This window comes from Poecilia reticulata, chromosome 16, assembly GCF_904066995.2.
Source record: "Poecilia reticulata chromosome 16, P_reticulata-male-v2, whole genome shotgun sequence".
Lineage (NCBI taxonomy): Eukaryota > Metazoa > Chordata > Actinopteri > Cyprinodontiformes > Poeciliidae > Poecilia > Poecilia reticulata.
The window spans coordinates 14,070,641-14,095,617 of NC_088845.1; the positions used below are offsets into that span (position 1 = coordinate 14,070,641).

Below are 24,977 nucleotides of genomic sequence, written 5' to 3' on the forward strand. Positions count from 1 at the left end.
GCTTATTTTTAACTATGAACTTATTTACATTATTTGACCGAATGCCATCACATGAGCATTAACTGGGCGTTTATGTGTTAAGCTCATTGATACATTGCAGCATTGCCACAGTAAGGAGCATCAACAGGTCATCTCTTTGTTGATTGAAAAGTCAGTAAAAGAGTCCAGAGAGCTCTAAAGTGGACGTCTCCAGACAGCTGGAGGCGTCCTGAACAGTTTAACTGACTCTCACTAATTGACCAGCATTGAATCCACAGAGTCAGGAAGATAAAGACCCACAAACATAGTTTGCTATGCACAGGCTCAGTCAAACGGATTTATTATCAGAGGCTAGAGTTTGGAGATACAGATTTCTGCACGTTTTATTCTTATTGCTACACATTTTAAACCATGCCTTTGTGTTTCAAGGTTTTGATAACTGATTGTATGATGTTCTGGCTTTTCTCATGTGTCTCCAGAAACCATAGAAAGTCTTAGAAACAACAGGTTTTTTAGCGCAAAGGAAAGGGAAACAAAGGAATTATTAAAGAGCCATAAGCAAGAGTGGAAAACTGAAAGGCAAATGTTCAATGAGGAGAGGCATCCTGCAGGAGATGGACCTCTCTGCTGGCCCTTAGATAAATAGACAAGGTCCACAGCAGGGGTGGAAGTCGAGATCCACCCTCAAATGACTCTTGAGGTCTATGTGTGAATTGGGAAATAACCTTCGTGCTGCAGTTCCTGGCTTTGATGAAATGCAGTAGTGAGCAAAAAAAGTAGAGGCTGATTGCACTTGGGTGTTTTCTCAAGAAAGCTCAGACTTGCAAAATACTCTGAGTCTCATTGACCTTTTTACGTGTAAGTTTTGTTAAGGGTCAATAAAACTGCAAGATAGTAGGAGTGTGCCACAAAGGAGTCAATAGTTTTTACCTTTGATTTTTTTTAATTTATTGGAGTCTCGTTTTATAACTTCAGGGCATTTTTTTTTTGTTCGATCGGTTGACCTACAGTCTCACAGCTACACAGAAAGTATCCCTTTTGTAGCGCTTGCATGGTCAGACATCTGGTACTGTCGACGCCTCAGTTCATACCAACCAGGAGAAGTTTTGTAGCAACTTTGATAACCAGAGAGTTCAAAGCATTTTATGCAATCTACTAAGAGTGCTGCGGAGAAATGTAGTCAAAGAAAAACAATGGTTAAAAAAACAAAAAACGATGGAAGTAACAGATCGTTATGGTTTGGTCAAAGGTGTTAGCGCAATGAAATATTGCATGATTCAAAGTTTTCAGAAGGTAATATGCAAATAATCTGTGAGATTTAAGCACTTTTATGATTATTAATTCTCACAGCACTTCTAAATACCACTAGGACAAAATAAACTGATAGGCAAAATATTTGTAAAAATCGATTTGTTCGCATGTATGAAATGGCAAAAAGAAAGAAGAGATGAATTTCCAATGAATGACAGTGAAATGGGGATGTGAATTGGGGAAGGAATGAACTGACTGGAACTCCTAGGATGAGAGATCTCAAAGATCCATGGATATGAAAAACAAACATAAATCAACAGACAGTTCAAGACAAAAGATCAGCATAAGGTTTTTAAAAAGTGGAAAGACTGAAGGTTTGAGTGTAGTAATAGTGTAGTAATAGTGTAGTAATACACAAGCAAGTAATTACAAGCTTAGACTCAGTACGGTGAAAATATGAAAACTAAAGATTTGGAACGAAAACCAAACACAAGCCAAAAGCAGGTGAGCCATAGGATAAATTTGTTTGAAATAATGGATCGGGTTATACAAATGATTTAAGTAAAAGTATCGGGCTACTCCTCCAAATGGTTTCCATGGTCCCAGGTGTGTAAAATCATGCACCTTGGCATGCAGACAGTTTCTACTCATTTTTGTGATAGAATGGGTTGGTCTCAGGAGCTCAGTGAAGTCCAGCATTGCATCTTGATATGTAATATACCTGAGATTAAATCAATTTGCATCAAAACACTAGAATTTATCCAAAAATATTAAAAGCTGGAAAACCCAAACATGACTTCAAAGTGAGTTATATTAGAATTACAAAGTTAGCATGTTATTAGAACCTAATTCTGTCAGCAAGATCATAAATGTATTCATTTATTCGTGGCAGAAGTAGTTAAGATCAAGCCCAGACTTTTTCTTTTTATAATCTAATAATAAAGACAAAGGCAGCAATGCTTCTGCTTCCTGTGTGGTTGTTGTCTGCCTCAATGAAAATGACTGAAACGAGCCAACATGAAGTGCTTTTCTAACACTTCATGCTTTCACAGAATTAGTTTTTCCTCTGCAGACCTAATTTTCTGTCTCATGCGTATTCTGTCACAAATACCAATGTTTTTTGTTAAAGAGAAAGATTATAACGCATAACTACTTCTATGTAGTGCAGATATCGCTTTAAGCGTTATTTTAACAGGGAATTTAGACATCAGAAATGAGTAAATCCCAGGCTTCAGGGAAAATGTGATTGTGTCTAAAAACTTACGTCACAAATCTATTTTTTCAAGGTCAAACAGGAAGATCTTCTAAACTTCTGTAGAATTCATTTTTGTCATGTAGCAAGGAAAACCTCCCACAGCCAAAAATAGGAACTACAGACAGTGACATGCTGATCTTCATGCCTGGTGCTTTCAGGTCAATAAATGCTTAAAAATCTGATATTTGAGTGTGAAAACATACCAATCTATCCAGCTACAACAGTTGGATCCTCAGCCAAATTTAGCAGAATCTCATTCAACCATCAGAACCAGAAATTTGACAAAGTATCTGAAGCGAGCTTACGCAGAAACACAGGAAGAGAGACAGAGAGAGAGACAGGAAAGAATGTGATAAAGCTAGCCCACAATGTGTGCCACATCTTTTCAAATGACATTTCATTACACAGTAACTTCCTTCAGTTGGGACAGAGCAACTTTGAACCAGGTTTTAGGGTCACCTTGAACTTTGCTACCAAACATGAAATTTCTGATGTGGACTTATATATATATATATATATATATATAATTTTTGAATATTTAGGTTTTTTAAATTTCATCTCATGTCTAGTATTATTTCCAGGAAGTCAGCTTTGAGTGCACTTAGCAACCACTGTTAAATACGCCACATAACGACTCAGCCAGCCAATCACATGGCAGCCATTCAATCGAGTCAGGCATCTAGATATGGACTTGTTGAAGTCTGCCAAATGCCATGGTTGTTGGCTCAGACAGGCTAGTCAAAGCATTTCAGAAACTGCTAATCTACTGGGATTTTAACATTCACAACCATATGTCAGGTTTACACAAACCAAAAAAAGTCCACATAAGAAAAAATGTCCGGTGAGCCACAGTTGTGTGGACGACAAATGCTTTGGTAATTTCAGAGGAGAACAGGCAGACTGGTTTCAGATGATAGAAAAGCCACAGTAATAACTACTTCCTATATCCAAGGTTTGCTGAATACCATCTGTAAATCTACATAATGTCTGACCTTACAACAGCAAGTGACCTCAATGAATGTCACTCGTTCAAGCAGAATGTGTGATTTTAGTTTAGTGTTCAAAATTATAGTCCCTCAAAACAGCATTCATACCCCTTGAATACTTTTTGTCACATTATTCTGCAATAATACCAGCATATTTATTCATATTGTCTGTAAAAGAACTAAAAAAATTAAGGCATATTTGTGAAGTGATAAAAATTATCCATACATATATCACAATCTCAATATTTGCAGATGATGGAACAGGTTTAAGGCTGCACAGTTGGTAGAGCTGTTGCCTTGCAGCAAGAAGGTTCTGGGTTCGATTCCCGGCCCCGGTCTTTCTGCATGGAGTTTGCATGTTCTCCCAGTACATGCGTGGGTTTTCTCCGGTTTCCTCCCACAGTCCAAAAACATGACTGTCAGGTTAATTGGCCTCTCCAAATTGCCCCTAGGTGTGAGTGTGTGTGTGCATGGTTGTTTGTCCTGTGTGTCTCTGTGTTGCCCTGTGACAGACTGGCGACCTGTCCAGGGTGACCCCGCCTCTCGCCCGGAACGTTAGCTGGGGATAGGCACCAGCAACCCTCCCGACCCCACAAAGGGACAAGGGTGTAAAGAAAATGGATGGAACAGGTTTAATAAAAGCTTGAGATATTTTATAAACTAACCCTGCTTTAAACTTCTTAACTTTTTTCTCTGACCAGTCTGGTGTACTGCTTAGTCTTCGCATACTTAAGTAAATGTGATTTTATTTTGGATTTCTACTCAACACTCAAAACATTTTATTCCCCTTTTGTCACAATTTGATATTTGCATGTAGAATTCTGAAAAAAGAGATTAATCCAATACAATTTGGAATAAGGCTGCAACAAAGCAAAACGTGCAAAACGTGAAGCACTGTGAATACGTTCCAGATGCACCGCACCATATTTACAGCAGATACAATTTGATCCTGACCTTTCAACGACTAAATACTTCCATGGAGATTGGAAACAATTGTTTTACAATAGTTTTGTCATCTACGTCTGACTCACAATGAAGGAAATGGCTAACACACAACTTTACTCATCCACGCTCTGCAAACAGAGAAACTTTCATTCTGTTGTCAGTCACTAGACCCAAGAGGGTCTATTTTATCAGCATAAACATGGGGTTTAACCATGGATTAACAAGTTATGAGAATGTAATGGTGTTTTATACATTTATGTTTTAACTGAAGCTTTCCCTGTTTAATTGGCATGGGTTAATAGTGTGCATTTCCACACAGCCCCTTCTGATACAACATACCGGCTGTAGATTCCAGACTTGAATAAATCTGGGTGTTACATTAATCTGCATGAAGCAATCGGCAACATGCTTGTTAATCCGTGGGCAGCTGTGATTCAAGGTACATAAAGGTATTTCCCCAAGTTGTGAAATAAGACAGAAGAATGTGTCTTCTGTCTTATTTTAAAGTTTTAAAATCAGCCAGCCAAGCTACATTACAGGTCAAAATATTAACACAGAGCTAGAGGTTTTTATCTCAATGTTCAGAAGCTGAACAAGAGGGACATTTATTTCTTTTTGAATAGCAATGAAGAGCTTCCCACTGCTTCAGCTTCCTGGTGGAAATGAACAAGTCATTGATTGTAATAGTTGGAAATGTTAAATGAATGTGGTTGTTTGTTGTGCCTAATCTGATCACGCACTTTTCCTCAGATCCATTTTTGTCTGACGTTCACTTTCTTTTCTAACTGATCTCAGGGCGCCACTGTGAGGCCAACAGGGGGAACTACAACCACTCTCGGATTTTTTAAATTTATTTTTACAGAAACTTGTTTAATCTACACTGAGACGCCATGCTTATCATATTAAGAAATATGGTTTTATTTCCGGTCATAATGACTGATGGTCATTAAAAATAGAAAAAAAAAACAACAAAAAAACATCAACATCTCAAACACCCGTAAGAGTCTTGATTTTATAAGTGTCTTTAACAGACATGACTCCAAAGATTTTAAACACAGAAATAATCTTTATATATATATATATAGTTTAGAATTGTATATGGTAAAAGAAAAACTGTTCAATATGTTTAATGTTTTTAATGGCTTCCAGGTCACCAGAACTGCAACTATAAAGACAAAATCTTTTTTGTTTTTTTTTAAGAGTAACCTGGAAGCTACCATGGCTGGGGAAAAATCAGTCAACAACATCAGCAGGAGTTGAAACATTTATTTTTATTTTACAAATGTTTTTAACCTCAATATGAAGCTGACCAAATTACACATGTGAACACAATGTCCGAGGCAGTCCTATTAGTGATGAACTGTGAGTTCCCAGATCATTTTATCTGCGACTGTGCGATGAAATGCTTTGCAATCTGGGTTAAAGTAACAACTACAAAGGGAAAGAAATTTGTAACATTTCCACCAGAACAAAACGTATGCTTGGAAATGTTGTTTACTGTGCCTGGCGGAAAGCTACAACTAAACACATTTCTTAAAACTTTGTAACAATGTGATCATTACTCTACACTGAATCTGCAGAATCAATAATGCAATATGAGAGATTATAAAAGGAGGGGAAAAACTAAACCTTCACATGGTAACAGCTGTGCGTGTTTACAGTTTAAATTTTTAAATTAGTCGCGCTGATGACAAAAGTGACGGACGTGATGGAGATGTCTTCAGGCATAAGGGTTTGAGTAACAACATCACGACCGGTAAGAAGCTTCTGACTTCAGATCTTTCCAGGAAAACTTCCATTTTCTATCTGGTCGTCCCATTTAGCCACCTGGACAAGATGTTAAAGAGGTGCAGGTGAGAAACAAAACCAGAGACTCTGGGTAGCAGCTGCTATCAAATCAATAGTATGAAATACAAATAAAGCTTCATAGGCATAAAGAAAAAAAAAAAAAGAAAGTTAGCGGCCACCTGATATCCATCACATTGATTCCCTTATTAAGCTTATAAACTGCCTCAAAACTCATCTTTTCAAACCTGAATATTCTCTGTAATGTTTGATTAGCAGGAGCTGCTGATAGTTTGTTGGTTTACAGTTCCTTTTATCTTGTTTGTCCAGTGTCCTCGAGTGTTTCGAAAGATGCTTTTGAGTAAAATAAATTCATTTATTACTATCATTTAAAAATACTCACCCAGCCCATTGGACAGAGGCTCTTATAAACCCTCTGGTACCACTGACAGGGAGACACATCCTGGCCTTTGGTGGACAGGGCCTTGTTGCATCGGTGAAAATCTGCAGCACAAAATAATGCAGAGGTTGAGCTTTTATTATTTTACAGGAAACTCACAGATCAAAGAATGAAAATCTTTGCGGCTATACAACTCACAGTTCGACTGCCGTTTGCACTCGCAATATGCTGACATTTGTGATAAGTGAAGGATATTTCATAATTTACACTTTACTAAGAGAAGCTGGTATGAAAATGATCAGATCTTATGTTTTTAAATTTGCTGTAATATTTCATGGTAGAAAGCACTGACGTCACACCCTTGATTATTTCAAAATGAGCAAAAAATAATGAAAAACTGAAGTACAAATGCTGAAATAATCAAAATTGTGATCTCAGTGTTACATTTTTGCTACAAATATTTGTGAATATTTCAGAAATTAAAAGACGGAAATGTATTAACACAACATTTTCCTATTATACTCAGTTGTACTTTAGCAACAAACTGCTCAGCACAGTATCACTAGCTTGTTTGTTTAAAACAAACAACAACAAGAGTTAAAGTATAAAATGTTTGGAGATATTTCAGATTTTCTTAGGTCTAAAATTAACACATTGAGAATAAATTTAAAGCGAAATCCCTGTGTGGCAGACAGACAAAGTAAATTTTTTTTTTTTTTTTGACAAATTGATCCTATAAAACTGGGATGATGTCGAATGTCTGTCTTTTAATACATACATGTTTAAAATGACCATTGCAACAAATTGTATTTCTGGTTTAAACTGAAACCTCATAAGCAACAGCGTTAATGTCATGGAGTTCATTTGTTAATGACCTTTATAGTACCCTTCTTTTTTTTGTACTTCAGATCATATTTGACAGGAGTTATGAGGAATATGTGACACTTTCATGTGTCTAATCGGAATATGGGAATGTCCTCACCCAGGTAGTTCTGGAAGCAGTTGCGGGTCTGGTTTGTGTTGGGGAATCTGGCGTCAAACGGAGCCGTTCTGTAGTTTTTAATCTTCTCATCCATAGTCTCGGCCATGTTTGTCGGCTTTAGTAAGCGGTCAAATGGACGCTGAAAACAAGGGAAAGTTTCGATAAATAACACTTACAGTGCGTGTATGAAAATGGAAGAATGTCATGACGGTCAAATTTATCCTATGGTTGGATTATAAAAGATAATATTTCAAGTTGGCTAAGCTAATCTTTAGCTTAGCTAATTTTATCTTAATCACTCACGCTTTGTTAGCTTACGTATTGAGAGCTTTATTAAAAAAGACTTTGCAAACTAGAAGGCTAGCTGATAGTTGGCTGCTTATGTTAAATAGGGTTGGGGTAGTCTGACAGCTTTTCTTGACAAAGTCGTTACAGTTACCCTTTGCTAGCTAAAAGCTAACGGATTGAAGGACTTGCGCTATATAGCTTTCATTGTTAACACACATTCAAAGAACGGCCGATTATCATCTACGTTTTCGACTACGAACCAATAAGTGTTAGTCGAGCAGATGGTTTAAGGAAACCCTTAATTCTCGTAGTTAATTACAGCTAACCTTGAGATGCTGCTCGTTTTGTCCTCACAGGAAAGAGATCCGGTTCCGCAAAGGATTGTGGGAGTTCATGGAGGCACGATTGGAGTTTATCATCATGCTGTGCTCAACTGAAGTTAATCGCAGTTGTTAACAGAGGTGGGTAGAAAAATGTAAGTATTACCTCAAGGCATTTTTCCCCCCCGGTCAAGTAAAAGTAAAAACATGCCATCTAAGAAATTACTTAAGTAAGAGAAAAGATATTTGGTTAAAATAAGGGATCTGATGCCTTATCAGATTTTCTCTGAAATGTAAACGTACGTGCAAATTCCGGCATTTTAAAGACTAATAAATAATAAAAAATGAATCCATATAAGATTATTACAAAATAGCACATTTGAAGCAGAAATAACACTTTTCACAATCTGTTTTTATTCTTTTTTAAAGCCTTAGAAACTAATCAATCAGATAATGTATCAGTTAGAGCAGGGTAAAGTACTCTGAATGACAATGTATGGTGATTACTGTACCTTAACCTAACCTCCAAATGGCACAATGGTAACAAAAATGTTGTAAACAAACTGTCTTATTTCATAAAATGACGTTTGACTGCCACTCAGCATCATTACAGTAAAAATTGAATGTAACATTGACCTGGCTTCACATCACTTCTGCTTAGCACTAGGTATATTAATATTTTATTATTATTATTATTATTATTATTATTATTAATAATAATAATAATAATAGTAATGGGAAATGACTTACAGTCTAACTAAAGTTTAGTATTGCTTTGCATCAGAATGTTGCTGCATATCATCAAATTGTCACATCTTAAATTTGGCACAGAAAATTTCTTTCTGTGCCGATCTTCACTTGCCACCAATCTTCTATGTGCTCATCCTCCTATAACTGATGTAAAAGTAATGGTATGTCACCAAAATGTAGTCAAATTTTACATCCACCTCAGTTTTTGTTGTCTTACTGCAAGAAGAGTTTGTGTGTATCTAAAATCAATCTTGACCAAATTCAACCTATATTCAATTCAGAATTACCTTCTGATCTACATTGGAGAAACCAGAGAAACCATCGCAGGCATGGAGAAACATGCAACCTCCAAGCAGAAGTTTCTCTCTTTTCTAGGTAAGTAAGTGTCATTCTTATTCCTACATTACATTTACATTAGTTTTACTACTGCAGACAATTCTGACTAAATGGACTAAATGCCCATTTAGTCAGAATTGAAGCACCACAGGTGTCTTCTTTCAGGTGAATTGTTGTTGCAGCTGTTCCATCCCTTTCCAGTACATAATGATGGGAGAACAGGGCTCAGTGAGATGTTCAATACTTAAATCCTTTAACTTCTCTGCCGCTTTCTTCCTTACTTGTCTGCTGTTTTTCTTGGTCTTCATGATTGTGTTTGTTCACAGATGTTCTCTAACGTCTAATCCCTCCACGTAACATTTGGATTTGTATTGAGGTTTAAATTAAACCCAACTGAACTTTTTTTTACTGATAAAAAGTATGTATCATTTTCCTTCTACTTCACAAGTATGCAGTTTTTTTAATGTAAAGTCATAACAAAATATGCAGATGTTTGTGGTTAAAAACCAAACAAACCCCCCCAAAAAAAGTTAAAAGGGTGTGAATACTTACACAAGGTACTTGGAATGAGACATTCCACAATTTTCTGTTTTACCAAATATGGTTTAGCAATGTGAACTTGAAAGCACATGAGTTGAAACACAAGGACAGTGGCCTTTCCCTTTCCATCAGCATGTTCCTGTTGAAGACTAGGCCAAAGATCACAGGTGTCTACATCACGCTTCCTGTCACTGCATGTGTTTCCTTCATCCTCTTTCCAGCAAAACATCACACAAACTCCATGTCTGTGTGATTTGGCTTGGAATCGGATTGCCATCTTCATTATAATTCGCTTTACTCTCCTGGATTTACATTGGACACATATTTGGGATCGATTGAAATATTTCGATTTTTATTAAACATTTGAAAAAGTGGCTGCTTCTATAAGAAACTGATATTTTTATGTGCCTACACGTTCAAATGTACAACGTTTTAAACTCCAACATGCACATGTAAATCCGCCCTTCCCACTCTTTCTACCAATCTGTCCCTTTCTTTCTCTCTCAGCCAGGATATAGGTGTTGTCCAAAGCAAAGGAAGGAAATTCTGTCACTTGGAACAATAGGCCCGTTTCTCTATCTATAGACCCAGAGCGGCTGAGAACCACAGCGAGGGAGGCAGCAGAAATTTTCCACTTCGAAAGAAAAACTTGCTAAAAGTACTTTTTGGGTTATTTTAAATCGAAACACGTTCGTACCGTAGTGAGTGCGTCGGGCCGAGGCCTTTCAAAAAATGGATCTTTGTGGAGAGGAAAAGGAAACGCGCACCGTTATTGGACTTCTTTGAGCTGCTTATTTATCTTTGGGTGGATAACGACAAACGTATCTTATTTCACCAAAGTGAAAGTGGGTAAGTTTATTGATGACTAGACAAATGAACGCTCTTTAATTTTCTCAGCCCACTCTAGTGTACAGTGAGCCATGGTCTCCGCCTGCAGACTGAAAAGAAAAGATTCGAGGTGTGGATTTCTGCGTCAGGATGTGAGGAGTCAGAGATTATTATGGTTTTTCAACAAAGGCTTAATGATTGTCTTCGACCCCGAAATTTGATTGTAGAGAACAAGAAAGCAGGTGTCTTCTGTTTTGCTTTTTCACCTACAATTAGGATTTAATCGCTGAGGTTTCCCAAGAAACGCTGGGGCAGTGACCTTTGGAGTGGGATTTTCCCGGCCTCCGCGACAGCTGGACCTGAGTCCTACAAAACACACTTCCTGTTTGAGAATGGGAAACACACACTCTATGATTTTCAGGGGATTTTTTTATGGGAGAAGGGGAAGCGGGGATGATTTCTTTTTTAGTTTGTTTGCACCATGTTGACAACCTGCTGCAGGTATCCTGCTTGTATTGTTTTGACGATGACATCATTCCATTGTTATATTGTTTTCTGTCCTGGCATCATTGACACGCATAGATGGATTGAATGGAGAAAAAGGAATAATAGAAATGTTTATCTGTCTGAATGACATATGCATCCTGTTTTGTTTTTGTTTTTCTGGGTGGGTGTGGGGGATCAGATGGAGGGGTCTGGCAGTCCTCGCTTCAGAAAGCTTCACTTCCCAGTCGGATTGTGGATCAACTCGCCCAGGAAACATTTTGCAAAGCTCGGACGTCGTTGGCCCAGCGCCATCTCCGTCAAGTCAGTTTAAACCTTTTTTTTTTTTTTTTTTGCTACCTTCAATTTCCTCATTGTGTGCTTTTTACAGGACATCACTGCCAGTTATCATCGGCGTAGGATCCAGAGCCTGATAAGAATTGTTGAAGGCCCAGCCTGTGTGTTGATGCCATCTTATCTTACTTCCACTGTCATTATATCCTGTCAGCCCCTGTTTGCTTCCCCTGTTTTATTTTAGTCCTGGCTGTTTTTCAGTTATAATTCACAGCTGACTCGTCTCTTCCGCCCTCTCCTCCCCCCTCGCTCTTTTGTCTCCAGGTCGACTACCAGCTCTGACGCGGCCTCGCTGCACGAGGCCCCCTCTGCTCCGTCCTCTTCCCTTTCCAACTCCACCCCCTCGCTGGCTTCCCCTTCTCCGTCCCCGTCTCCTTCGCCGGCCTTCCTCAGGCCCCGGCCCGCCGGCCCCCAGTCTCGGACAAAGCGTATTTCTCAGCTCTTCCTGCGGGGGCGCTCAAATAGCGACCGGGACCGGGCCGTGGGGGAGAGGGAGAGAGAGCTTTGGGCTACCTCTGTCGCCCCGTCAGCCCACCACTACTTGCCCGTCGCCTCCTCCTCGGCCCCTGGCTTGATCAAGATCTATGGGGATGCTTTTGCCAGTGGAGCCAACTATCGCTCCTTGCTGGCCAACATTCACTCCACGTCCAGGCAGCTCATCGCTCAGGTCATCACTCGATACACTGAAAGAGAAAGGGAGGAGACAGAAGATGCAGGTATGGGATCCCTCATGTGTACCTCTGCTGAGATCCCTTCATATCTTATCAAACTGAAACCAGTCGTCAGTTACTTGATACACAATGTCTTGCAATAGCACTCGCATCCTTTGAATTTTTTTTGTTCACTTTAGTACCACAAAATTCCACATATTGAGTTGGAGCTTTATCTGAAAGACCCTAACTAACCGGTATCTAAAAAGTATCATGAAAAACAATGCATTTTTTTCAAAACTTTTCACAAATAAAGATCTGCAAAGTTTGGTGAGCATTCGCATTCAGTCCTCCTTCTAATCTGATACCCCTAAATAAAACAGTGCAACAAATATCCCTAACTCTGTGTTGCAGATTTTTGCCCAGGTCCCTCTTGAAAATGAGATCTGGATTTTCCAAGTCGTTACAAACAAAACCAGCAGTAACACAGAAACATGACTGCTCTTTGTTTTGTCTTCTTTCCTCCTTGTACGGTCCTCTAGTTATCCAGAAGCACAGCCCTGAAGACTTCCTGTTGTGTGATGTCATCGGAAAGCCTGTCCAGCAGCCAGATGGTGCTATCAAATGGGAGACAGAGTGCCGGAGAGGTGTTGCCCCATGGGAATGTCCCTTGATGTTGGTGGACATGTGGCGGCCCAAGGATGGATTGGAGCGACGCTTTGAAATTTATAGGAAGGAAGACTATGAAAGAGAGGAAAGAGAAAGGGAGAAGGACCGGGAGAGGGAGGGGGAGAGCCATCAAGGTTCGTCTCTGCATGTACAGTGAGCCGTACCTCTTAATGTAGGACACTGTGGTAAACCTGATAAATGATGCGATTATATTTGGGGTAGCAGGTGTGCGCTGGCGGCGGAGCCGGATGTCGTCTGGCGGTGGGCTGGAGGAGGCTGAGCGAGGTCACCGTGGGAGGAACACCGAGCTCCGCAGGAGCATCAGCGACATGAACCTGAGCTTGCGCCGGCGACAGGGCAACCACGTCAGCAACGAGTCCCGTGGTACAGGGAACCGGCCCAACAACGGTGGAGGAGCGCAGGACAGGAAGAACATTGTGAGCATGATCAACCCGCAGCCTGGAGAGGTAATGAGGACAATGCAGTCGGGACTGAATGTGCTCATTTGGAACTCTTAAGTGCAGTGATTCTGAGATTTACAAAACAACAACATCCAAGCCATGGGAAAAACAGGATGAGAGTTTGGATAACAACAACAACAACAACGACAACAACGACAACCCTCTCCCCTCCCCCACAGAACTTAAAAAAATAAAAAAAGATTAAAGAAACCTTCAGAAAACTAGTTTAACTCTCCAGAAATGTGTTATTTCTGATATATTGCATTACTTTCAGCCGGTCGGGTGGCTTTCCTCTTTACAATTCTGTTGTGCTGTGATCATTTAAAATGTTCTGTTTTTACAAAAAGTGATTTTCATCTCATTTTCAATGTATCTAACCATCATGTCTATGTCCTCAGGTCAGAGCATCGAGAGCTGAGGCGAAGGTCGGATGGACAAATCAGCCAGCAGATGAAGAGAAGCATTACTCCAACTGCGACCTGGAAGTGATGTCACAGAGCCTTATCCTTCCACCCACAGACCGACCCTACTTCCTTTTGCTGCAGGGCTATGATCAGAGCAAGGCAAGACATGCTGACAGATGATATCATACACTGAACAACTCAGAAAGAATTTACAGTTGCGTATACCTGCAGTGCCTCGCAAGAGTATTCAGACTTTCTCACATTTTGTCACCTTGTTTTATGTGATTGACCAAAACAAACAATGCACAGCTGAGAAGTGGGAGGAGAGGGATGCATTATTTCCACAAGTCAGAAATGTGGCATGCACTGGTTGTTTTTAGCCTCACTGGTTCGACTCTTTGTAGATGAACCTTTCGCAGCAATTAGAGGTACAGACCTTTGGGGGTCTGTCTGTCTCCACCAGATCGCCACATTGAAAGACATTTTTGTCCCTTTTCTGTGGGTAGCAATTTTCAAGTGTTGCTTCATGTTCTAGATTAGACTTAAATCTGGTTTAATGCTGTATTTAAAGTTCAAACATGATAAGATTCTTGCTGAAGAAAGGCATTCAGACAAAAAAAATAAATACATTTGGTCTCATCTGACCAGAGGATCTTTTTGGGGTTTTTTTCCAACATGCTATGTCCCACATGAGGCTTTTAGCAAACCGAACCCTGACTTAAGCACATTTCTGTCTGACATCTGCTACTCCTGCGTCTGCTACACGATGCTGTTTGTTCACTAATGTTATCTAAAAACACTTCATAGGGCTTCAGGTGTGTAAATTCAGAGTGCAGACTGGTCCAATCTGTTTACTAGTTGGGTTTAAGGCAGTTGGTTGCGCAACATTTTATTAAGGGATATTAGATAAAAGCGGAATAAATGCATAAAAAAGCCACACTTTTCAGATTTCTATTGGTTAAAGCTTTTGAAAGCTTTCTAATATTTCTGTTCCCCTTCACATTTTTGTTGGCCTGTGCCATTAGAAGTCTGATAAAATACACTGAAGTTACGGTTATGATATGGCAAAATGTAAAAACAAGTCAGGGCGCGGGCATATTTTTGCAACGCACCGAACAACGATGTGGTCTGATGCGCACATATGTAAATGACGGGTAGCGGAGCTGTGCAGAAGGACGTGCATGCACACACCCAGCGCATGACATCATACCTGCATGTCTGTAATCGCCACATACCATCGGGGTTTCCATCCCTTCACAGACTTCTCCTGTTTAGAATCAGGCACAAAACAGCAAAAAGGCCTGCACAATAACCCCCTGTGTGCACTCCACCTCAAACAATGATCTCACACAGGTGTCTATTATAACAACCTGTGACACACTTCACTCTTTATCAGCTGCCTTCTGTGCAACTTAACATCTGATGTAAACTACGGCTCTCGGCAGATAACAGACCTCCCTGAGCCTCCGCTGTGTGTGTTTTGTGTAGGATTTTGTTTTGTACATCATGGCGGGATTTACACACGTGTTCGGGAGAAAGCCTACAGTGAAGGAGAGGGAGAAGGACAGAGAGAGAGAGAGGAAAGGGAAGAGACCCCTGAAGGTGGACACGTTCCTTTCTGCTCCTGATGTTTTGGCCAGGCACTTACTGGTCAGGAGAGACGCTGCTGTTCCAGAGACGCCCAAAGGACACGGTACCTAAAAACACATCAGTAATTCAGAATAAAACCATGATGATCACAGGGTTTCGGTCAACCCAATCCACAATATTATTTTCTTACACCGCAGCTCTAATGCGACCCTTCAGAGGAGGCGCAGTCACCCACAATGGAGTGACCGTGTACAGGGAGACGGTCCTAAAGCCCGGAGACGTGGTTGGTCTGGGGGACCACTTCCTTTTCCTCTACAGAGACCCCCGTGTGACTCCTGCCCCACCGCTCGCATTGACGCTGCCGTGGCAGGCAGACATTTCCACCCCCTGCTGTCCTTCAGGGCTGGTGGACAGACAGGAGGCCCTGAGGCAGTATCTGGGCTCCACTGAGGCACTTCTGAAATTTCACTCTCGTCACGCAGATGTCTTGCTACAGGTGAGATACGCAGACAATGTATTTCACTCTTTTTGGCGCCTCTGGTAAATACGTGTAAAAAAGATTTAAAATGTATAATTCACATGACTGAGATCAAACTTTCTGACACTAGGCAGCACATTTATCTCCAAAATCCTTGGATAGCCTTAAGATTGTGTCTGACGATGAGCAGATTCAAGACGCTGCGTGCCATTTGCAGCAAAGCAATCCCAGAACATAACTTAAGGTTTTCTCACGCCTGATAGTCTGGCAGACTCGGTTCAATTGGGGACCAAAGTTTCAGCGTTTGTTGCATTGTCAGCTGGTGCTGTTTGCTTTCACACTGCGTTGTGTCAAACAACCTAAACCCTTCGTCAAGCCTGTTTTGCCCCTTCGCCTGTGGTGACGCTGACCCACTGAGAAATTACACGAAACCCTCTGGAGAAGACAACAGCACAACTTTCTTCTTCACGAAATGTAAACAAAAATAGAGTGGTGTCAGATTTTTGCGGTTGTAGAATTTCTCTTTTGTCTTTGGTAAACGACTGTGAGCCATTTCTCCCACTAGCGCTAGACTCATACGTTTGTTTTGGTTGTATTTACCGAGATTGCCCTGCGCTATAGTTCGCGTCCTGCCTTTAGAGTGGTCTCCCGTCCGCCATGTGCATTCAAGCCCTTCTAGAGTTCACCTCCGTTGAACTGAGACCTGTAGGTTTTTAGACGGGCTAGACTTCTTTTTTTGTTCTGTATCAATCAGTTTGATTGCACATTCACACCTCATCCCAACCAAACTGTCTAGGCAATAAAAGTCTAGGATATCAAAGTTTTATTAAAGACTAACCAGAGCTGGTTTGAATTCGCCCATACTGAGTCTACTCCATGTTTCACAGTAGGGACAGGGTCCTCTTTTTGGTTTGCTTCGTTCTTGTGTCTATGGACATAGAGCTTACAGTAAGTGCCTTGTCAAAAAGCTTCAGTTTTGTCTCATCTGTCCCCTGGACAGTATCACAGAAGCTGTGTGGCTTGTCAATATGCAGTGTGGCAGATTCAGCCTCGCTTATTTATGGTTTGCTTTCTTGGTTGTCTCCCACCTCGACTCAATCAATAACCGAAGGAGCGATCTAACACTGATGAACCATGACCTTGGAGCTCATCTTTCATTTCTTTGGAGGTTGTTCTGATTTTAAACAGATAATTATGCGTAAATCTTTACTGAAATAACCAGTTTCAAGTTATTTCAATAAACATTGTCGGCTAATAAGTTACTAAAACGGGTTAAAAACTGTTTTGTCCACCTGTGTTTTGCAGAAGATTTTACATTGAACAATTTTTGAGAAATCTTGTCAATGTAAACATTGAGTATTTTTATAAAGTGGAAGGGAAATTCTGATTTGAGATATAGTTTGTTTTCTACAAAACCAGTGGTTATTATTATTCATTTCCAGCTATTTTTAAAATAACTGGAACTTGCGTTTCTTTTGTTCTTTCAGAATTTTTTTAAATGTACATGTGACATGAAAGAGAGGCACATTTCCTTCAGCTACTCATCAAAATAGAAAACCAAAGGAACGTAATGTTTGAGGTCCTTTCCACTTCAAAATATAGTTTGCAAAACTGAAATTTTGTCAATCTCATTCTTAGATAAACTGAATTTTTGAAGGGAAAATAAACCCAGTTATTTTTAAAGCTAGATGCATGCATGTAGTAAATATCCATAGATTATTAAAAACAATAATATAGAGGCCAACTTTGCTCATATGCCTCCTACTTTAAACCAAAAACACAATGGAGCCATTTTGTGGTATATCTCATGTCTGTCTCAGTTTATCCTCGCTCAAAAATTGTAATCTGGAGACATTATATGACTGAGATAAAAGGGTGAACCAGGTCAAAGAAACAACCGCAATTTTGCTTCGGAGAAACCTTTGAAATCTGTAACCCAGCTCTGCTTTAGCTATTCTCACAGTCTTCTCCCTTTACATTTTGATGCAACTAATGTCCATATTGTTCCCACCTACTGTCTGGCACTAATTATCAATTGTAGTATTTCCATTTGAATGTCAAAGAAAACTGATTTTTACTTTTTAAAAGCTAGAGAAAAAAAAACATTATTCATCTATTGCGTATGCTCAGGCTATCTCCTGCAGGCATTGGGTGAGGGAAGGGGCGGAAGAAAAATCAATTAAAAATATCTAAAGCAGTCAGTAGCTATAATGCCGACGCAGGCTTCAGGTAAAGACGACGTTGGAAATTGGGTACGTGTCCTAACTTGCCCATTTTTACAGGCGGTGGTTAAAGTTTAAAACAAACAGAGCTGTAATAAACAAGACGTATGTTTATCTTACCACCACACAATATGAAGTGGATGCTAAGGAGGGTAAAACAACCCTGTAGGTCATTGGTTGGGTATGTTGGGGCCTCTAAGTCTTTATAACAGCCTTATATCTTTGGCTGATGTCTAGATCTTTACAAGGCTTTCTAATCATTTTGGAGTAAACTCTGGAAGCATAAAATGTATGTTTGTTTTTTTTTTTTCAGGAGATAATTTCCAAAAACTCCTCTCCAGACTCTGGTGGTGGACCTTTAGCTCCTGCCTATCTGCTGTCCATCATGATAGATCACGCCTCCAAACATCTGGACCCCGCTCTGACACCGCAGATATTACTCAAATCAGCCAACCTAATTAAAGAAATTGTGTGGGTAAGTAAAAAGGAGCAAAAACAACAGACTTTTGTGTAAACCAAGCATTGGAGTTGAAAACCCAGCTGTGTAATTTCATCAAGCTACTATTTAATTCTAAGAACTATAGTGGAATGCAAAAGTATTGGCTTGCTTGAAGCCTTATCTCATTATATCATGAAATCTACAAACCTGAGCGTGCTTCAGTGGCCAACACAAAAAAATTGCATAACTGTGAAGTGGAAGTTAGACATTTTCAAATACTTTTTTAAACCTAAATCTGAAAAAAAAATGCTTCGTCTATTTGTATTCTGCCGCCTTTATTCTGATACCTCTGAAAAAAAAAAAACTATATCTGCTTTCAAAAATCACCTAACAAGTAAATTTACTACACCGATGTGTAATTTTATCTTATTAACAAAAATATTAAAATTAGGCTTATTTAATAAAACAGTGTGTCAAGGTTTGAAACACATTGCATGGCAATATTACAAATTTACCAACAAATGGATATCCATCTAACAAACCGACCAGAAGGAGGAATTAATTAGAGAAGCAGCCAAGAGGCCCATGGAGACTCTGGAGGAGCTGCAGAGATCCACTGCTCATGTGGAGGAATTCATTGACAGGAGAGCGAGTAGTAATTTACACAAAAACATCTGGTCAAAACAAAGTCATTTTGTTTAAGAAAACCAAAAAAAAAAATCCTTTTTGTAGAGATGTAGGGGACACAGCAAGCACACAGAAGATCAATATAACTAAGTATTTAAATAACTATATATAGCTCAGGAAAAAATGAAGAGACACTTCACTGAACCTCATTAAAAACCTCCTGATTATTGATTTCTGAACTCTTTCTGAGTTAAAACATTAGTGTTGTTTCTAAATATCAACTTGTTTACTTTGCATTATTTGAGCTCTGAAAGCTCTGCATCTTTTTCCTTATTTTGACCATTTCTCATTTTCTGCAAATTAAAAAAAAAAATTTGCTTGGAATTTCAGAGTCATGTTGTCAGTAGTTCATAGAATAAAAGAACAATGTTCATTTTACTCAACAATATACCTATAAAAAATACAATCAGAGAAACTGATCATCGTAAGTGGTCTCTTAATTTTTTCCAGAGCTGTTTGTAGAAAAACTTAACAATCACCATGCCCCTGTTCACATCATTCATACGGTGACTCATGGTGGTGGCAGCATCCTGCTGTGGGGGTGTTCTGCAGAAAACCACTTAGAGATTGCAAAAGAGTCTAAGTGGCGGGGGCAGTCCTTCACATTCCAGCATGACAATGACCCTGGACATAAACTCAGAAAAATTAATTTGAAAAATAATGGGCAAAAATATTAGTCTTTAGATGTGTAAGATTTTTATTTTAAACATTTAAACAGCAGCCTGATTTCTTTTGTCTCGTTCAATAGTATGTAGTTTAATTTTTGAAAGGAAATGAGTTGATTGCCAACCATAGAGGAATATACCTGCTTTGTAATTTGAAATGAAAAAAAAAAAAAAAAGATCAAGTAAGTTCATAATACCCCGAATGTTTAGGAGTGTCTCCGTTTGGAACAAATTAACTTTTTGAGGATAGCGTTTTCGTGACACCATGACCCAGACGGCACTCAAACAAAGTTGGCAGGAAAAACATCAGGTAAGACGAGTGAGACAACCACATTCAGTCAGACAGAGAAACCAGCAGACAGACAAATGCCCTCCGTTGTGGCCTGCTGGGTAGCGAGGATGAGCTGATGTCACTTCCCCTGCTGCTGGAAAATGTGCCGTAATTGTCCTGGCTGCAGGGCTAGACTCTGCAACCCCCCGCCCCCCCCCCCCAACCCCCTTCTACCACACACTAAGACGCCTCTTCAACTCTCTCTGCAGGATAACATTAAGGAATTCGGGGACAAGCATCCCACGCAAAAGTAAGAACATTTTTGTCCTACGTAATGCTTCCTCTGTTTAGAGATCTCCTGCTTTTGTTTTCATAATACATGATTGTGTTGGTGCTGTTATGTCTTTGGGACATTTTTCTAACATGATGAAGGCCTTTTAAAACACATCAGTCGGACAGTTTCTCAAATATAGCCGGGTAAAAATAATTCTGCCTATTTTTAGTCAGCTCGGAGAATGTACACAATAACATAACTTTGGAGTTACCTAAATGTCTTGTGCAGTTCGCCAGACCAGGAAGGCGAGATAAACACTCCAAATGTCCAGCAGCTGTCTTCTGATTTGCGACCCCTCATGTTCTGGATGTCAAACGCCACAGAGCTCCTTAACTTCTTCCAGGTCAAAGTCGAAACAATGGAGAAAGAGTGGGAATTTGAAGGTAAAAACGATTTGAAAAACGTGGAAATCACTTCTACTAAGGGGAGTTGGGGGGGGTTTTACAGTTCAAATGAGCAAAAGAGCCAGCACAGAAATGAAAGCTGCTGCTCGGCCTCTAATTGTTCTTGCTGATTGTTTCTTGGAAAGCCCCCGGGGATCCGGTTTTGACAGCCGACATGGACACCTGTTCAGAGGCTCTTGCGCAGCTGGATGACGTCATAATGCACACATTCCAGCAGTGTGTGTATCATCTCACCAAGGTAAATCAAAACACAGCAATAAAGTTGGCCTCATTCTTTTACATCTAAACTCTGCAAGTAAACAGCAAAGTGGCTCGACAAAGTCGTAGCGGGCGTCTCATTTATGGCAGCTTCAGGTCAGCCAGTTCTTGACCTTATTTGGTCCAGAAAATAAAAAAAATTTTCAAATGTTCTCTCCAAAGTTAGCCAAATATGTTGAAAGTCAAGCCTGCTAGCCTTTTTTGATCAACGCTAAGAACGTCTGACGTTAGATATCAGCAGACGTCTTCATGTGTTGAGTTATTTTCTACTTTTCAAATGCGTGTTTTATTTTGGTGGAAGGCAAAATCATATCTTACAATCTTTTCTGCAAGATTTTACTGGGCAGAATGAGTCAGCTGTAAAGTATCCCAAAATTGTTGTCCAACGCCCTATTAGGAATTTCCTGCCATCATCCCAGTTTTTCATGTCCATTGTGTGCCGAGGGGTTGAAATGAATCAGAATCTATCAGTCCAGAGAAGGTGACAAAAAAAAACCTTCTCACTCTTTAAACTATCCCACAGCGACGGCGTGTCACCAGCCCAACAAGTAAATAGGGGACAATGAGGACACTGCAGAGATTTGTTTACATGCCTCCTAAATCATTGAAAAGACAGCAACACTGAAATCCCTGCTGTCTACAACAACATAAACAAACAATAAAAACAGGCTTGCAATGAAAACAAATGATGTATTTGAGGCTTTTTACATCCAACTTACACGAGACTGGTGTTACAAAGGCTCATTTATGTAAATTAAACAAGTTCTTTGGGCTCAAGGTAAAATCATCACTCCAACTTATGTCGCTTTTTGGAGCAGCGCGATGCAAAGTCGTCGCTGCTTCATGTCCCACAGAAAAATTCACGAACAAGTATTCAGTGAATGCTGAACCGCAAACAGGCGGGGTCCGCTCTACATCCTTTGCAGTTAAGTACTTATCTATAATTTAATTTTCTTTTTTATTATTTTTGAAGGACTTTTTTTTTTTTACTAGACCCAATTTCTATTCATTGTGGTTCTGATTCCTTTTTGGCCAGACGGCCAACTAAATTAAATGTTAGTGGTCTCCAACTGGTAGACGTCGTTTATTGGAGTCACAGACACAGATTTCCTTACAGCAGACTGCGATCGGATTGCAGAGTATTACTTTAGAGCATCGATGGGCAGAGAGGAAACAATCTGACAACTGTGCAAAGCAATGCATATATAGAACTCATGGAAAGCCAAAATACGTCAATACAAAAGTTTTTTTCTTTTTTTATTTCACCTCTCTACAAAAAAACTTACATTTTTGTCTCGCCTGTCCACGAAGACCCTGTACTCGCTCCTGCCAGCCCTCCTGGACACCAACCCATTTTCCAGTGATGAGAAGGAGAAGGAGAAGGACGGCGCTCGGGGCGCAGAGGGAGACGAGAATAAAGGAGAGGAGGGAACTGTGGACGACGTGTCCGTCTTGCCCCCGAAGGTCGCCGGACTGGTGGAAGTGTATCGCTGCTCCTTGATGCTGTCTCGAGAAGCGTGTCTGTCTCCGCCGCTCACCTCCCAAACGTTTGGTTACCTCTTCTTCTTCACCAACACTTCCTTGCTGAATACTTTGCTGGAGAGAGGTAAGAGACAGCACTGGGTCGGCTATTTTTGGGGATTTGTTGTGGGAAATGAAAGTTACAAATACAATATTTTTTGTGTTTGTTTTTTTTTTCCCTTTTCTGCATCCTCTCTTTTTTTTTTTTTTTTCTAGATGAGTTGTTTTCATGGTCCAGAGCGGTCCAGATCCGGACAAATCTGGACTTGGTTCTAGATTGGCTGCAGGGCGCGGGGTTAGGAGACATAGCCTCGGAGTTTATGAAGAAACTCTCAGTTACGGTCAACTTTCTATGTATTCCCAAAACACGACTGATCCAGGTAAAATGATCTTCTTATCGCCACTTAAGCCAAAGTCCATTAAATTCCTGCTTCTTCATCAGTTCCCTTGTTCATCCTGAGCTCGGTTTTAAACGACTAAACAAGCTCACCTTCATACTAATACTAAACAGGATAAGGCCTTCAGGTCAGTGACTTCATGGCATTACGGCATTCAGAACAACAGCTGCACAAAACTACGTCTGAGACTGTTGTTCCTGGTAGATTACAGCGAGCAAGAAAGCTGCCGTGACAGACCAGTGAAACTCATTCACTCATTACCTCGCTCATTACTTTCCGTACCTTTACAGTAAGTGTGAAGGTAGCCAGCTGAAAGCATCTCGCCTCCTATAACGAACAAAACCGAAGATCTTTCTGCTTAAAATTGGTTTCTTGTCCCATTTTTAATTCAAATGAACAATCTCCTGCTTTTTTGCTTGAAACGCTTGGAAAAAAAAAAAAGTCTTATTTTTTTCTCATTTTGTTTAGTCTGTTTTGCATGCAAGAGTTTACACATTGACAAGCCAGAAGCTCACAACACAGATTTATATTCACTCTCTCTGCTCTGTTTGTAGTCCAGGTAGTTTCTCCTGTAACTCAAAATGAGACATGTTTGTATCGGCCCCAGCGAGTGTCTGGTTTGGCACAAGTGCTGCACCGCTCGTAGCACTGCAGCATGCACGCGTCTCTCCGTAGAGCTCAAAATAAAAACACGACCCTTTAATTAAGTGTAACACTGGCTCTTTAACGTCTCATCCTCCAGTCCTCTTGGACCAGTCTGAAAGAGGAGCATGAACTGCTAAGTCATGCCCAGCTGCACCACCTGCTCACCCATTACAAGCTGGGACCGACCCGAGCTCCGCCAGCATCCTGGGCTCCTCCGCCCGGCGCAGACCTGAACGGAGGTACGGCTTAATAGATAAAACCATTAAAAGGTTTATTCTGACAGGGACTTGCAAAAGTATTCACATCCTTAAATTTTTTTTTGTCACATTACACATTGATCAGTTTTCAAGTTTTCAGATTCCCAATTAGATTAAGGTCTGGACTGCGACCGGGTCATTTTAACATGCCTTCCAACTTGGTTCTGGATTTTTATCTCACGGGTCATTGTCCACCTTCCAAGGTGGAACATCACACCGGTTTCTATTTTCCCCCTCTAAGTGGTTTTCTTCCATCATGTATTTAACCAACATCCATCATTATATATAGTTTCCAAAAATCAGTCTCCACAGCATGAAGCTGCCACCACCATGTTTTGTGGTTCAGGGTGATGCGAGTTGTCATATTTCCAAATAACATAAAGTTTTAACGTTACGTCATTAGCAGCTTCCTTCATGTTTGTTGGATTCCCTTCATTGCTTTTGTCCAACTCCAAACAGGACTTCATTTATTTTACAATCCCTCTTTCCTTAATTTTTGAAAAGCATCGTATTTCTTTTACGTCACAATTACCTGTTACTTTATTTTAAAAAAGCTATAGAAGCACCAAGTTGTGTGGTTGTGGCGTGACAAAATAGGATACAAATGTTTGCTGGGTGCTTGTGAACACACTCACGCAACTCAATTATTCCTAATACTTTTTTACTTTAATTTTTTAGACATATTTGAGAGCTTTCTAGACCACCCTCCTCTCATCCTGCCGAACGAGACGCCTCGCCTCGACCTCTCCCAGCCAATCCCAAGCCCCGAGCTCCAGAAGGAAGTCACGCGTCTCCGCACCTTCCTGTGGGGACTCGATCAGGACGAGCTCCCCGCAAATCAGAGGACGCGGCTTTGAAAGAGCACATATCAGCAGAATGAAAGAAACCGCAAATGATTTCTGCATTTAATTGCCTAGCAGTCGTTCTTCGTCCGATCCTAATTTCATTTCAGTTATTCCCTTTCTAATATTTTATGAACAAATCAGTTATCTTGTCTTTGTTTAGTCTTTGTGGAATTAGTTTTAAAGCAGGGAGAGAACATCCAAAAATGGTTGGGCTTCACTTCGCTCTTTTTCTTGGCTTCTCTGCGTATTTTCAAATGACTTGTTTTTAATAAAATGCTGAATTCTGGTCTAAGAGGC

General features: G+C 40.1%; 2 protein-coding genes across 7 annotated transcripts; one reads left to right on the forward strand and one right to left on the reverse strand.

Moving 5' to 3' along the window:
- Window positions 1-5,667: 5,667 nt before the first annotated feature.
- On the reverse strand, window positions 5,668-8,319 carry cox6b2 (cytochrome c oxidase subunit 6B2). 2 transcript variants are annotated; one of them, XM_008431493.3, is made up of 4 exons: window positions 8,198-8,319; window positions 7,584-7,722; window positions 6,605-6,705; window positions 5,668-6,243 (listed from the first exon to the last, which is right to left on the reverse strand). In XM_008431493.3, exons 2-4 carry the CDS (start codon window positions 7,687-7,689, stop codon window positions 6,190-6,192), a joined length of 261 nt encoding a protein of 86 aa, XP_008429715.1. In that variant the 5' UTR covers window positions 7,690-7,722; window positions 8,198-8,319; the 3' UTR covers window positions 5,668-6,189. The 2 variants fall into 2 exon arrangements, with proteins under 2 accessions (XP_008429715.1, XP_008429716.1); XM_008431494.3 differs by lacking the exon at window positions 8,198-8,319 and adding an exon at window positions 8,132-8,155.
- On the forward strand, window positions 8,229-24,977 carry rasip1 (Ras interacting protein 1). 5 transcript variants are annotated; one of them, XM_017309737.2, is made up of 17 exons: window positions 8,229-8,332; window positions 9,223-9,316; window positions 11,331-11,452; window positions 11,747-12,198; window positions 12,675-12,935; window positions 13,024-13,268; window positions 13,661-13,825; window positions 15,155-15,359; window positions 15,454-15,752; window positions 18,270-18,431; window positions 20,288-20,328; window positions 20,581-20,735; window positions 20,882-20,994; window positions 22,326-22,620; window positions 22,752-22,915; window positions 23,676-23,817; window positions 24,514-24,977. In XM_017309737.2, the coding sequence occupies exons 3-17, from the start codon at window positions 11,331-11,333 to the stop codon at window positions 24,690-24,692; spliced, it is 3,000 nt and encodes a 999-aa protein (XP_017165226.1). In that variant the 5' UTR covers window positions 8,229-8,332; window positions 9,223-9,316; the 3' UTR covers window positions 24,693-24,977. The 5 variants fall into 5 exon arrangements, with proteins under 5 accessions (XP_017165226.1, XP_017165225.1, XP_017165227.1 ...); XM_017309736.2 differs by having other exon boundaries at window positions 8,235-8,346; XM_017309738.2 differs by lacking the exons at window positions 8,229-8,332; window positions 9,223-9,316 and adding an exon at window positions 10,169-10,666 and having other exon boundaries at window positions 13,024-13,238.

Bases quoted from the DNA above. Each gene is read 5' to 3' on its own strand.
- rasip1 (XM_017309737.2), top strand. From the start codon at position 11,331: ATGGAGGGGTCTGGCAGTCCTCGCTTCAGAAAGCTTCACTTCCCAGTC. The intron at 22,621-22,751 runs GTAAGAGACAGC...TTTTTTTTCTAG, and splicing joins GAATACTTTGCTGGAGAGAG to ATGAGTTGTTTTCATGGTCC. The intron at 23,818-24,513 runs GTACGGCTTAAT...TTAATTTTTTAG, and splicing joins CGGCGCAGACCTGAACGGAG to ACATATTTGAGAGCTTTCTA.
- cox6b2 (XM_008431493.3), bottom strand. From the start codon at position 7,689: ATGGCCGAGACTATGGATGAGAAGATTAAAAACTACAGAACGGCTCCG. The intron at 6,706-7,583 runs GTGAGGACATTC...TTTGTGCTGCAG, and splicing joins CTGCTTCCAGAACTACCTGG to ATTTTCACCGATGCAACAAG. The intron at 6,244-6,604 runs GTGAGTATTTTT...CATCTTGTCCAG, and splicing joins GCCTCTGTCCAATGGGCTGG to GTGGCTAAATGGGACGACCA.